The 15,509-nt window shown below is 39.8% G+C and overlaps 1 protein-coding gene across 1 annotated transcript; it reads right to left on the bottom strand.

Annotated features, from left to right (window-relative positions):
• Positions 1–4,801: 4,801 nt before the first annotated feature.
• On the bottom strand, positions 4,802–6,290 carry TMEM74 (transmembrane protein 74). Its single transcript, XM_042923535.1, has one exon. The coding sequence runs from the start codon at positions 5,828–5,830 to the stop codon at positions 4,913–4,915; it is 918 nt and encodes a 305-aa protein (XP_042779469.1). The 5' UTR covers positions 5,831–6,290; the 3' UTR covers positions 4,802–4,912.
• Between the last annotated feature and the right edge of the window lie 9,219 nt (positions 6,291–15,509).

Here is a 15,509-nt window from a genome sequence, read left to right on the forward strand (position 1 = left end):
AACACGGGAAAATTGCTAAAACTTGGAGCAAAGGAAAGTACTGTCTGCTTCCCATATTTCCTTGAAATAAAACAAGAATTCATGGTAAAATAACTTCTAAATATGCCACACTCTCATGAGCCTGAAATTGAGCGGTTAAGAAAATAAATCAAACATCTGTGAGATGCTGACCAGCCAAAAGAGATCTATGTAATTATGGCATTTCATTCTGAGGTTGATTCTAAATCCTTAATTCATGACCTGTGAAAGACTTCTGTTATCCTTAAAGTCAACGTTAAGGCATGCCAAGTTTCCTATAAGAAAATTATTCTAACAATAGCTTTGGGTATTACAGTTCTACAATTATAAAACATTCTCCTAATACATATATAGACTTGAGTGGACATAAACTTACACATTAACAAACATAAACTCCAGGTATGCTCTTAAATGTAAGCCACAGATTATTGAAATCACTTTTACATATTTAAAAGAACATCCCCCTTTTTACAGTGTCAGTGCACAAATCAGGCAAATTATTTCCCAAGGCTTCTGACCATAAAAGTTGGAAGGAGAGAATATTATAGAGTACTATGAACCATAAAATGATATAGCTGAAAGACAATGATATGTTAATTCTCTTTCTTATGAACCCTTTTATGCTGGGAAAAGCCAGTGAGACTTCATTATAATTCTTTTCATTGTAGTCATTCTTTATGCCCAGTTCTGGGAAAGGTCAAACCCCATTACAGAGAACTGTAAGGATCTGTCTTATTCCTTTGTCACAGTGGAATCTAGCTGGTGGTATTAAATCTTCCTGAATAGGTGAGCCATTGGTGAAGGTTGTGAATCTCTTTGGTCAGACCACATTTTTGTGGTGGCAGTAATTGCTGCAATGGAATCTGACCTTCAGATTGAAAAACCTTCTCCTACTAGATATATAGAATATTTTTTTTCCTTAACTCTAGATGACTAATCCAGGTAAGGTTTTGCATATGCCTGCCATTGCACATATGAAAGATGAAGGCTGAAATGTTTAAATGCTCTTGCCTAGAATTTTTGCCTGTCACAAGAAGCAACAAAAAGTAGAGCCGCTTGGGTTCAGACCCTAATTCCTGTCATTCAGCTGGCGTAGTGCTCACTCAGTCACTACCCTTACTCTGGAGGACAAAGGGAAGGCACAAATGAATTTAGTAGGGCAGTCTCTTTGTCTAAATTTGCATGTCTCAAAGGACATGTGCCAGCACTGGTCCAATTGGGTCCCTAAAACAAGTAAGTATGAGAGGGAGGTATTTTCAGCTAAGATATTTTAAGTAGCCATCAAAGCATGTGATACCAGTATCAGGTAAGTATCTAAGCCCAAATAAGGAGCCTTTTATTAAAGCCATTAGGAGGATCAGGGGCACCTGGGTGGCTCAGTAGGTTGTACGTCCAACTTTGACTCAGATCATGATCTCACGGTTCATGAGTTCGAGCCCCACATTGGGCTTGCTGGTATCAGCACAGAGCCTGGCTGTCAAAGTAAAACCCACTTCGGATCCTCTGTCTCTGTCTCTCTCTGCCCCACCCTTGCTCACACTCTCTCTCTCAAAAATAAACAAACATTTAATAAATAGATATAGATAGATAGATAGATAGAGAGATAGATAGATAGATAGATAGATAGATAGATAGATAGATAGGATTAAACTGCCCATTAGCATATAGATCCCAGTAGTAATAGAGAAAGCTTTCTTTCTGGTACTCACCCCTTTGGACCACATTACTGAACAATGAACTGCTTTACGATTAGGAAAGTGACTTAGTTTAGTTTTTTAACACCTGATAAAAAGTTTAAGACCTAAACCACAGACCTCTGAAAAAGCTTTGCTGTTCCAGATCTAGCAATAAAAGGTTTCATGCACAACGACCAGCACCATGTTAAAAAGATAGATGTAAGGTCATAATCTCCATGTAGGATCCAAGACCAACACCATAGCTATCATCTGTTCAATGTGTGTAATATAATCACCTGATCTGCCAAAGTCCTTCTAAATAAATATATTTAGAGCCAAAAGCCTCTGTATCTGATTGGAAACAATAGTGTCTAAAGTCCAGGGCTTTTTGTTGCTTGTGTTACCAAGGCTTTAAATTCAAGTAATCCTTATCTTGAATTCAGGCACTGATAGGATAGACTAGGGCTATACAAGGGAATACTGGAGGAAAGCTGATTAAGGCAGTTATCTGAACTGTGTCAACACAGCACTATAGATGTCCAGATGATTTCTGAATTGGTTCTTTTTGGAGTAATAGTCTGCCATCATATAAGTAGAGACTTGAAAGAGATGTGTCCTATATATGGACAGATTTAAATAGTGTTGAAATAAGTAAGCATTGATTACTATACATCAATTTTAAAATTTTAAGGAAGGGAAGGAAGAAATATATTCTGACTTGTTAGGTCTTTCCTCATGCATATCTTTTACTAATTGGGATACATATACAGATATAATAGGATATATATATATATATATATATATATATATATCCCTTAGATCACATCAGAACTGTATGTGATTTGGTAGCACTGGAAGATTCATTAAATGTCTCCAAATGAAAAGTTCTGGCTTCTTCTCCTTTATCCAGTTTTACATTATTGAAAAACTTCCTAACACTTGATTCTCAAACTTGTCTTCCTTCATGAGCTGAAAATCAGGCTACACATTAATTCAGTTTAGCCTGCAATTTGGCTAATTAATCATGTTTCTCCAATAAATAAAAACAAAACACAGCTGATCCCACTTAGCTTTTAAGAACAAGCATTATTTTTTTATGTATTTTTTTTTAAAGACACACAGCCCAGACCTACTCACTCATCCAAGGATATCATTACCTTATTGCCTCAACTTAATGTATGGTGGGGCCCAAGCAGGTTAGAATCTGATAATTTATAAACCTTCAAAATATTGAATTTATACTTCCAGCAAGCCAGCTTCAACATAAACGGTAACATGAGAATCACAATAAAACAAAAACTTTTTTCAAAAAGCACGATGAAACAGCAATAGAAAACAAAAATCACGTTTATGATGTTCCAATTATTTCCAAGTCAGTTAATAGCCTGTTATATAGAATAAGGTAATTCAGCTACATCTAGCTTCCTCTGATGTCCACGCAAGTTCTCATTTTTACCTAATAATTCTTTCACATGCCTGCCCTCTCTATTTTTACTATCTTCTGATCCTACCTTTTTGATTTTCATCTTAACCCTTAGTAACACACAGTGTACCTATCTCATCAAATCAATCTCTGACATCAACAGGAGCTCATTCACATAAACATCCTGACTCACACACTCTGCCAGCCAAAGTCACCCACATATTCCAGTCCTCAGTAACAACAAAAACTTCAGGCATTAGAATTATGCTTTAGAATCAATAAAGAAATCATGTTCTCACTTACCCATCTCTGCCCTCCCACCCCAAATTCCAAGTTCCAGCCCTTTGTAAGATCCTTGTAATGCACTAATGGAAGTTAAAAGAGCTCTTGCAGTGGGAGGATGGAAACACCTCAAAGATTAATTGCAAAATGCAAGCTATTTGAGGCTCCATTTCCTACCCCTTCCCGAACCATAACTATACGGAGACAGTGTGTTAGCGTGGACACTGGGTGTGTGTTTTGCAAAGTTGTGACCACTTCGCCCATCGTGCCTCTCACGGAGCAAGTGTAAACATCATGAGGCAAGGCATCACAGTTTCCGAGGGCCTGGATGAGGAACGGAGAGAGACACTTAGACCATGTTAGGAGGAGGCGAGTTTTGGTGAGGATGCAGTTCCCACTGAATCAGTTTCCTCTCTCTTTGTCACTCTTATCTTTTAATTTTTTGGCTGTGGGCTTAAGGACTGCTTCCATCCTGGGGCAATGGTTTGTTGCTTCGCCAAGAGTAAGTGATACCAATTTCTAAATGTTTCTAACAGTCTAGCTGCAATTGTATTGGAAATTTTCTCCAAACAATAACAAAATGTCACCTGGGTGTGTCTGAGCTAATCATGACTCTGACCTGCCTAGAGGTTTATATGTCTGGAAATATATTAAAAATGTCTAATGCTTTGCCTCTCTGGTGTGAGAACCAGGAAAGACTTCAAGAGCCCGGGTAACCTGTGGGATAGCTAAACGACAAACAGAAAATGAAATTTACGTAAGCAATTAATTTTAATTTACCTAGAAAATGGGCATGCAACACCAGCTCATATCTGGCACTAACATTCTGGGTTAAATTCAGATTGGTCTAATAATGATTTATATATTTTTCTTCTCCTAGAAAGTTTATTCTAATGACTTAGTTACCAATTCTGAGTACAGGAATAATTATAAATACAACATATATATTCTTGCATTTTTAAAATAATCAACATCCTCAAGCTTCAAAATATTCAAATTCAAAACCCTATATTTTAATGCTCAGCCAAATTAGAGGAAGAAAAAATTTAGCAAGAGAATGGATAAGCACCTTTGAGAATTAAATGTAAGCCTTATTATGTAATTAGTGCTTAGGTTCTTTTTCACAAAATAAGTTGCTAATTGACCCTACTGTGTGCAGGACTTCTTAATGTCCAAAGAATACCCCATATCATGTTAAAAAAATCATTTGTACGCTGGTTGTTAGAAATATTTTGCTATAGAAACAGAAGCTGATGGCCATTATAGATTAATTAATCTCAGCTCTTTACAAGGACAGGTGTAGCTGGTTGTAGTTTCTTAATGCATCTTAACACAGCTTTTCTTGTAAATAAAAAATACATATAGAACAAAAACACTCACTGGCTGTTGGTTTGTGAAATGAGCATTTCCTGACAAGCAAATAAACTGCACTGTTAATTTTAAGAAAAGTGATTGGTTGGTTTGTTTTCACAGAAAATGCTAACGCAGACCCTCAAGAAGTTCACAACCAGAATTAACTCTGTACATCAAGAGCATCTTCTTCTACCAAGGACAGTTCCAGGGTGTTTTCATTCGTGCCGGTTTTCATCCTGAAGTTGAAAGAACCGTAGAGTTTTGCAGACTCTTTGGAAGAGGCAAACCTGTTGCGACGATATAACTCCCCCTTCCACATAGACATCATCAGCAAACAGGACAGAACGACCCCCCCAAGAGTGAGCAGGCAGAGTCCCGCAATCACACAGCGATCCAGGTGAGCCCCCAACCTTGCGCTCTCCTTCTCCAAGCGTTCCATCTCCCGGGCCGCCACGGTGTTGGGATCCACAGTCACTTCCCGTGGAACAATGTAAGAGATGATCACCAGCAAGATGCCAGTGACCAAGAACAAGATGGCACTGATGAAACCATAGTCAACTGACCTCCCTGAAGATGTGGCTTCCGAACTTACATCATCCTCATCTTCGGATATCAAGGATACGGCAGCCTCATGGGACCACTCGTTTGGATTTCCCCAGCCAAGGTCTCCCAGGTGATTGCTCCCTTTTGCTGAAGGGGAGCATCGGTTCCTTTGCTCTAAGTTGACATTCTCATCCACACAGGTAAAAGAAGTTTCTAATTCCTGGCTGCAGCAGTTGCAGACTTTCCGCCCTGCTGTTATTTGGTTGTTCCCTGAGTTGAGAGGTCCTGGTGGCAAGGAGTCTGTCTGAATAACTCTGTCTTGCAAAGAGGAGGAGGGGGATGCTGGAGAAGGACTAAGTTTAGATCCTTCAATCTCAGCTGCTTTTGGTGTTGACGTACAGTGTCTCTGGCAGCAGAGAGCAGCTTTGATGGCTGCTGCATCTGCCTGGCCATCAGGAGGGCCTCCTGAATGCCAGTCCCCAGCATCGCACAGGAAAGCCTGGCTGCTCTTCTTAGCAAGGGAGTGGAGCTCCATCGGAGCTAGTCAGACATCCCCCAGCAGGTTCTGAGAATTCTGCCAACAGCAACACAGATAAGAACCCAACAAGAGCTAAGGCTGCACTACCAAGAGTATCGCTCCTGAGGTCCCCATCTCCTTTTCAGCCACAACTGTAGACACCTCAGCCCCAGTTCCTCTAAAAGGAGTAAAAGAAAGGAGAGGATACCTAGTGGCAAGAAAGTATGAAGAGGGCAAATCCTCTGACTTATCACTGGGATTAACACTGAGAAACTTAGGTCAGGGTAGAAAAGGAGCACAGAGGAAGTAGCAGTGTCTCTGAAGAAAGCATTGCCGTCACCAAGCCAAATTTATCCAAGGACTCACACATTACTGTGACAGGATCCCTCAAATAAGAAGGCAAGTTTCCTGTAGAGAGACACAAATGAGAAAGGCAGGGACCTTTTTTAGCAGAGCTGCGATTTTCTGGAGAACCTGGGGAAGCACACACTTCTCAACAATTCAGTTAAATTACGTTTACACTATCTTTGTTCAGAACAGATTCTAATACAGATTAGCTTTAGAGCATCACCATGGACGAACAAATATGTCATCATCAGCTGGGCTTTATTGGAAGTGGGGCTCAGCATTTTGATTGAGTAGCTGAAGTGGGTAAAAGATGGCTGGTTTAATCAGCCACCTTTCTTAAACTTACACCTCATACATCCAATGACCTTAGTCAACCAGCCCTGTATTTTCAAGACCCTTGCTTGTTCGTTGTGCTTTCATTCTCAGCCCTTGTGGCTACATGACACCAGCTTGTTCTGGACCCAGAAGTATGCAGACAACATGCCTTAACTGTGTGACCCCTGCCAAATACGAGGGGCCAGCCCACTCCACACCCTTCCCCCCAACACACCTACCTGCTCTGGGTACAGGTCTGCTACTCTTGCTCACTGCGTCTGAATGGGTCTGAGTTCATCTCCCTCTGCCTACTTTGCTAAGAAACATGCATGCCAAATTGACCACCTGAAAGTTTTTATTTAGAAGTAAACTGACAGTAAAAGACAAATTATAAACCCACAGAGTCAACAGTTTGTGAGGTAAGCAGGTGAGAAGTTATTTCCAAAGTTCCAAAATTACCTTTGGCACTTTGTATCCATGACATGCCCTTACCCCCACCACAGCATGGGACCTTTCTGTGATAGAACTTTGGGTTGAGCGGAAAACTGCCTATCTTTCTCTGCTTCTACCATCCTTTGCAGGATAGACTCACTTTTCACTGTCACCAAGTACAGCAGTTTCAAGCAAAGGCCCTCTTTATTTTGCTTTCCAGTAATAATTGATTTAAACCATGGTTTGTGGGTTTATTCTCACAATCCACAGCTCCAACACCTGGTAACCCACACAGATGCACAACTAAGGCTCACCTAATGGTCTACCTGGCAACTCACTTAAAATTCGGGAGAGGGAATCCACATCCTTGCTGCTCTACGTTACAGTTTGTTTTGTTTTTAAAAAAACCACTTCTCTCCTACTACCAAAGTTTCTCTGTAGCTAAAACAGAAAAACAAAACAAAATACAAAACGACCAAATGCAAAAAACATTCAAGTGAACCAGAACTTTCCTTTAGCAAGTGGATACGGATCTCTACAGCTGGATCCCTCCAGGAAGGAAGTGGTGACAATGTATTTGATGAATTCCTGAAATGAAAAATCATCTCGCTGTGCCCTCAGACATGAGGTCCTCTGATTAACTTTTGGCACGATTAACTCATCACATTGGGCTTTTTTTTTTTTTTCTTTTTTTTTTTTTTTATTAAAATGGGCAGAGACCCTCATGACACTTCCCATTTATAACAGAGGGAATGAAATCTCCACTTAATTCCCGTCTCCTGCTTCCCTCTCTCTTTAAAGAAAAGATAGACTCTGCTTGTTCCATCGGAGATATACTAGCTGCACAGTCGATTCCCTTTGCAGCTCCGTAATCCGGGGCTTCCATCCTCAGTAGAGAAAGGATAATCCCATGGGACCAGCTAAAGGCTCTTTCCTTCCGTCTCCTGCCTCTCCGTCTCTCTGGTTAAGAGCGCAGTTAATGAAATTGCACCTCAAAGCGAGGGAACAGCACTTTGCCTCCTCCGTCTGCCATTAACTAAACATTAATATCTGCATTGGAACTAACTAATACGGGCGAGGCTGATCTGGGGAAGCGACCTCGGGATCCGTCCAGCGCTCACTGTGCGAGAAGAGCGCGCAGCAAGCTCCGGGAAGCGGTGATCCCTGCGAGATCAATCCATCCATTCCGGGTGAACCTCAGGGCGCCCAGAGTCCGGCTGCGTTCGCCAAATACCCCGAGGCGAGGCAAGCAAGCACCTAGGGCAGGGAGTGGGGACGCGCTCCGCTGCTCCGCCAGGCTCCCGGGGGGGGGGGGGGGGGTCTCTCCCTCGCCCCAGCGCCTCCTCCCGGTGCCACTCTCCGTCACTCACCCCTGCTTTGACCACCACGTGCGGCTGAAGCACCGCGCGCCTGTTCCTGCGCGGCTCCACGGGAAAGTCCTCCGATTACCAGCCGTGGCACTTGTAGCCTCAGCGCGCCGCTGGGCTCCACGGGGTGGGCAGCGCCTGCTGTGCCGGTTGGGAGGGGTGGGGCGGGGCACTCCTTCTTGCTGAGCATCCCGGGAGTTGTAGTCCGGAGGCGGTCTCCATCCGCTCCCTACCCCCACCCCGTTCTCTCTCACTCCTGGCTTTTGCCCTTCCTGAAGACATTCCCGCTATACCTTCAGACTCCTGATTGGCTCTTTGGAAGAAATCGCTGTGTCCTAAACTCAGGTAGGGCTGTAGGATTATGGGGGAAGGAGTGTATATTTAGTTCCAACCCTGTGCCAGGCAGTATGCATATTTTGTCTTATTTAATAGAACAGATCTTCGAAGTAGATTTTATTAATGCTCGTTCTACAGATGAGGAAAGAGGCTCAGAGGAATTGTTTCATCCAAGATTACAAAGACAATAAATGGTACCTAATAAATTTTATTCAGCAATGTATTTCCAAAGTCATTGCCTTGCCCACAAAATCAGGAGAAATATGACCATTGAGGGTAAGGGATTGTTCTTTTTGCCTATGCATCCTCTGTGCCTAGCCAAGTGTCTGATATCTGTTGAATTATGAATAGTAATGACCCAAAGTAGCAGAAATTAACATAAATAACACTTATTACTGCCATGTTCTCTTGTGATTATTTCAGATATATTAACTTATTTAATATTCACAATTAATTTTTATAGTCCTACAAAAAAATTATCATTTTTACAGGAGAGGAAACTGAATTACAAGAAGCTGAGTAATTTGTTCGAAGTTGTACTCAGCAGAGGTGGGGCATGAACTCCAAAAGGTTCTAAGCATTATGCAAATTGAATGAATGGAAGAAAGACCAGAAGGTAAGAAAACAAAGGGTTGGGAATAAAGGAAATCTGTTGGTGAAGCTACTGAGTTATGACTTCCAGGATAGAGCAGAGTAACTTCTTTGGATCACCCACCTTTGTAACCATAGTAGATTGCAGCAGCCAACAGCCAAAAGGAATGTGTGGTTTGTGGATCATCTCTCAAGTTTTCGGAGTCACCTTTGGGACTATTGTAGGGTTATTGATTGTTTTCATCTAAGGGAAGCAAAAGAAGGGCTGTAATGTAACTTTTTGCTACTTGTGAGTAGCTCACATAAACTGTGGTTGCTTGCTTTCAAGTGAGAAGTAAATCTCCTATAATGACAGTTTTGTTGGTTTTCCTTTATAGTGATAGAATCCATAGTATCATAGTTCCAGGGACTTCACAATCCAGCCACTTTAAGATCTTTTTTCCCCATGACTCCCTTTTAGCTGGTTAGGCCCATTTGTTGATAAGCATGCCATGTGTATTTGTGGTTTCTTCTCCATTGCTTATTACACTTTTTTCCAGTGAGAATATCCTTCTTTCAATCCCCTATTCTTTCTACCCTTTGAGGACTATCTCCTCAAACCACACCTGCAGGGATACATACTGTTTTTAGTACTTTACATTTAAAAGGGAACACAAAGGCACCATAGGATCTCAAGAAGACAGCAAATGAGAAGTGGAAGAAACTTAAACTCACATTGGACAGGCAGACACTGAAGGAACTTGGGATATTTAGTCAGAAGAGACTTAGAGGACACAAAAACTAGCTTTAAATAATTTAATAATGGTAGTACTTATTATCCCTAATGTGTTCTCATCTTTAATTCCTACACCAGCTCTATAAGGGAACATATATTATTGTACCTATTTTGCAGTGTAGAAACCGAGAAGTGAAAAGTGGAGTCTCTGTCCCAAGATTTCAGAACTAATAACTGACAGAGCCAAGATTCTAACTTGGGTCTGTCTGATTCCAGGACCCAGATCTCTTCACCACCGCACTATACTGAGCAATGCTTCACAGCACAGCATACATAAGAGGTGATAGTATTTACTGCACTGGGATAAACATAAGAGGTTTCTCAGAGCCATAGTTCTGGGGCTGTGGCTCCTTCAGGCCCTGCAAAACAGCTAGAATGGCCAAGGGAACAAATAAGCCAGCACATCTATAATACAGTGGAGCACCTGAGGATGGCAGACACAGGGACTGAGAAGTTTTGGGTAGCACTATCACATTTAACAAGAGGGTTGATTTGGGGCTGATTATAAGGAATAACATTCTTTCCAGGAACTTGAAATAGGGTGTCTCATGAAACTGAATTCTGTATTACTGGAGAGGATGAAGGAAGAACCATTTATTAGTGATGTCATGGAAGACATTCATCCAGTTGGATTAGAGGACCTCTATAGTTTCCCTACCATAGATATAAAAGTTACATCACTTTTATGAATCCCTTTTCCTCCAAACCAGCCTGCCAAAGATTCTGCCTCCTATGAGCTTTACTAAGACTTGTCAGCCCTGATTTTTTTTTTTTTTAATTTATCAGCCACTGCCTTGTGACATTTTTTGTATGTCTAGATAGCTACTACATATTGTTCAACTTCTCACTTTGGTAACTAGCCCTCTAACAGCAATGTAAGCACCTTAAGGTCAGTATTCGTGTATTAAATGTCTTATTACCTCCTTCAGAAAGTGCGGTATTTCTATTGAATAGAGGGAGGGAAAAAGAACTGATGCTGGAGAGGATTATCTATCCACATGATTCTCTCTCATGCCCTATTTCTATACATAGTACATTTGACTGTCTACATATTATTGGGTGTTAAAAAAAAACATCATCTCTTTGCCATATACTACAAAATCTCATTCAAAATTCTGCAGAAAAAGAGTAAATGTAGACTGACTGAGCTCCTGGAAAGAAAACCTCTGCCAAAAATACCACTTGCTGGAATAACTTCACCTCTCTCTCCTGTAAGTCCATATCTAAAACATTCCTCAAAATCTGACCTGAGAACCTTTTTCAAGATTCAAGAGCCTTTCTTGTTCAACATCCCCAATTTCTTATTACTCTTCTAATTGGCATTCTCGTGACATAATACATTTCCTTTTATACAGTCATTTTACATATATAGAATTATTTCATGTATATTTTATATTGCTTGCTATGTAGTATGTCTTCCCAGATAAAATTTAAGCTCTTTGAGAGCTTTCTATAATTTTGCAGCTACACATGGGCATGAAACAGCAAAATATGTGAGCAACATGGTTCCTCAATATATGCTTACAAAATAATTGACACTGGTAAAGTGGTGATATTAAGGTCTAAATAACGATTTTGATCTTACATAATTTTTAACATACCACATTTTTTGTTTGCTTATATTCTGTGAATCTTAGAGGAGGATTTATGATTCACTAAGTTAATCAGTTAAAAAACGGATTCTGAGAAGTAAATCTACCAAGTGAATCAAGGGTAGTGAAGGGACTTGTTCTGTTACAATCAGTCTCTTATAATGATGACTGAGGATGCTTTCCAGTCTTCTCTCTTCAGCAATGATAATAAGGACAGATTGTAAATAAATACCCTTAGTAGGTTCAGAGTTATCAGAAGATGCTAGGCTGTAAAGAGGTAAAAAAGGCATTTTTAGAATTGGCTATGTAGAGGCTCAGTCATTTAATGACAGCAGCACAGGAATATGACTTACTTTGTGCACCAAACTGGGGACTTCTGAATGATGGAAGAAAAGACTTACAAATGACCAAAATTTAGAGTAATGATCTCATTTACTAACTAAGTTCTAGGAACAAAAAAAGTCATATTAAATTTGAAAGTTTCCTTTAAATAAAAATGCTTACAGTGGCCAGGCAGGCATGCTATTTAAATTAATAAAGTATCAGAGAGAGACAATTAGGATCAGGGAAGACTTCAGCCAAATTGAGAGCAAGTGTTTTTCCTAAAGGGATCAGTATCCACTGACTGCTTTACCTGATTTTTGTCAGGTAAATAAAATAAAAGTCAGATAGCAATAAAAGTCAGATAATCCAGTTTGTATTCAAAAATTAAAAATATTGGGGCACCTGGGTAGCTCAGTCAGTTGCACATCAACTCTTGATTTCTGCTCGTCATAATCTCAGGTTGTGGGATCAAGCCCCCACGTCCAGCTCCATGCTGAGCACAGAGCCTGCTTAAGATTTTCTGTCTCTCCCTCTGCACCTCTCCCCCTCCTCAAATAAAATAAAACAAAATTTAAAAAAACAAAAATTAAACATATTTTAATTTAAATTTAAAACATTTAAACCTGTGTAGGTCAAAGGAAACATAACTACAGGAAACATCTATTTCCAGTAATAAGGAAACTAGATGACTTAGATCCACCCACTACTGAGGATTATTAGAAAATCTAAACAAAGTGTATAAAAATCATGTGCTTAAAGTCATGCAAATTTAAGAAGATAGAGAATAATTACTGGGCCAGAATCTTCAGAAGGAGAGAGGCTCAGAGAGGCAAGTCAGAAGCTTCGAGCTTCCTTTTACTTGAGGATGTTAGATATTCACAGAGGGGAAAGCAGGGAGGCTAAGAACCTAAGGAGAGTAGGGGTTGGAGTCCTGAGTCTGCCAAAGGAAGAAATTGTAGTGAATTACAATTGACGCTGGTAAAATGGTGTCCATTCTAAACTCTGCGTTGAAATCGCTAGCAGTGTGAACCAGAAGATAGGCCCTCACAGGTAGCACACTTCAGTCTCTTAAGATGTCAATCCCTAAAATTGAACCAAGGTTATTTCAAAGTGTTAGGACACCAGTTACTTGGCAGAAGAATTCTCTGAAAAAAAAGAAAAAAGAAAAAACTACAGCGTCCTCTCAGACCAATTCTTCAATTTTGCTAATACACTGACTCATAGTGAAAAAAGCCATGAAAAAAGCCAATTTCTAAATGTCACATACTATATAATTTTATATGTATATATAAAACACATTTTCAAAATGACAAAATTATAGAGATAGAAAACAAATTAGTTTTTCTCATGGATTAAGGATGGTGGAGGGTGAGGGAGTGGGTGTGACTATAACTCTAAGGCATAGCTTGAGAGAGATATTCATGGTGATGGAATAGTTCTGTATCTTGATCATGGTTGTGGTTATATGAATCTGTGGTTACATGTGGTTATCACATGTGGTAAACTGATAGTTTTTTGGTTTGATATTCCATATAGTTACACAAAATGTAACCATTGCGGGAAACTGAAGGATATACAAGATCTTTCTGTAATACCTTTGCAACTTTCCAGGAATCTATAATTTTAAGATAAAAAGCAAAACAAAAAGCCAAGCACATCCGAAGATTATATTACATTCATGAAAACAAACAGAAACATAAAGCAATAGAAAAGACCAATGGGAGTCCTTGGATATTGGAGAACTTTAAATAGCTATATTTACTGCGCTTAATGAAATAGACAAAATTTAGAATTTTGTCAGAGATCTGGAAATGAAAAAACAAAACATAATCAAAATTAAGAACTCAAAAGATGAAATAAGAGATTAGACACAGTGAAGAGAAATTAGTGAATTGGAGATAGATCAACATCTCAGGGCACCTGCGTGGCTCAGTCAGTTAAGTGTCCACCTCTTGACTTTGGCTCATGTCATGATCTCATGGTTCTGAGATGGATCTCACAGTTCTTAGGATTCTCTCTCTCTCCCTCTCTCTCTCTGCTCCTCCCCAATTTGTGCAAGCACGTGAGCATGCACACGCACACATTCTCTCTCTCTCTCTCTCTCTCTCTCAAAATAAATAAATAAACTTATAAAATAAAATAAAATAAAACATCTCAAACAAATCACAAAGAGACAAAAGAATGAAAAATACAGAAGTGAGGGTAAAAAATATAAAAGCTATACGGTCAAGTTCCAATCAGGAATTCTTGTGTCTAAGGAATAAACTTTTGTCTCTCTCCTGGGAGGAGAAGAGAAGGCAGTTTTCTCTTGCTCCTGTATATAAGCAGGTAATATCAGTTTTTCTCATCCTCACTTGTGATACAGACTTTGAAGTTTGTACACATAGGACATGTGACTTGGCTTTCATTACATTGTCCCAGGAGTAAAAATTGGGGTGTTGGAAACCACCTGGTCATTATTTTCTTTTTAAATGAAAAATGGTAAACTGTCTGTGCACCAAATCATGTGCACATTCAGGGTAAAATTAATAAATATTAATATTTTCTAAAACAATAGCAGGAATGAAGAAAAGAGGCTAGCTACTAAAAAATACTAATTATAGTTGTATAATTCCATTTATATTAAGTTAGTAAAAGAGGCAACACTATACCGGAATATTTTGGTGAAACAGTGGAGAAAAGTAAGAATGTGGTTACCATAAATGTCCATATAAAGGCTATCTTTGCAAGGGATGGAGGGAATAGTGATTTGGAGAAGGCAAAGTGAGAGGCTTCTGGGACATAGCACTATTCTATTCCTGACCCACATATGTTTACACAAGTATTCTTTTTGAGCTAAATTATCGGAGGTAACTCTCTATTTCATGCATTGTTCTCTGTGTAGGAGATCACAATAAAAAGATAAAGATGCCTTTGGAGAGGATTCAGGTTTCAAGTACCTGATTTGAATCTTTGCATTAAGAATTTATACCAGTCTAAGGATTTATTCTCCTATCTTAAGAAGAACTTGAAGATGGTTTCCTTTAGCTTGGTTTCACTTGGCATATTTTTTTTTAATGATTATTTATTTCTGAGTCAGAGAGAGAGACTCTGAGTCAGAGTCATTTATTTATGAGTGGGGGACGGGCAGAGAGAGAGGAAGACACAGAATCAGAAGCAGGCTCCAGGCTCTGAGTTGTCAGCACAGAGCCCGACGTGGGGCTCAAACTCACAAACTGGGAGATCATGACCTGAACCGAAGTCGGTCGCTCAACTGGGTGAGCCACGCAGGCACCCCTCACCTGGCATATTGTTACGTGTGGAGATTGGGCAAGTATATGATATTACAGGACCCCTGATACCATACTACCATGATCTTTTTTGTTATTTATTCAAAAACTGTTTCAATTCCCTTCAACTCTCTCTGTGTCCTTTATCACATCCCTCTCCAGAGATACGATCCAGTTTATAGCTCCATCACTGCACTGAAGTTCTTTGTTCAATTCATTAATAACATTCAGTAGTTCAGCCATTCACTCAAGTATTAATTGAATGTCAAAAGTTCTATGCTAAGTGCCAGATGTAGAGCAGTGCACTGAATGGATACATCCCAACTTTCAAGGAGTTTACAATCTGGT

The sequence above is a fragment of the Panthera leo genome, chromosome F2 (genome assembly GCF_018350215.1).
Source record: "Panthera leo isolate Ple1 chromosome F2, P.leo_Ple1_pat1.1, whole genome shotgun sequence".
NCBI lineage: Eukaryota > Metazoa > Chordata > Mammalia > Carnivora > Felidae > Panthera > Panthera leo.

Bases quoted from the DNA above. Each gene is read 5' to 3' on its own strand.
- TMEM74 (XM_042923535.1), bottom strand. From the start codon at position 5,830: ATGGAGCTCCACTCCCTTGCTAAGAAGAGCAGCCAGGCTTTCCTGTGC.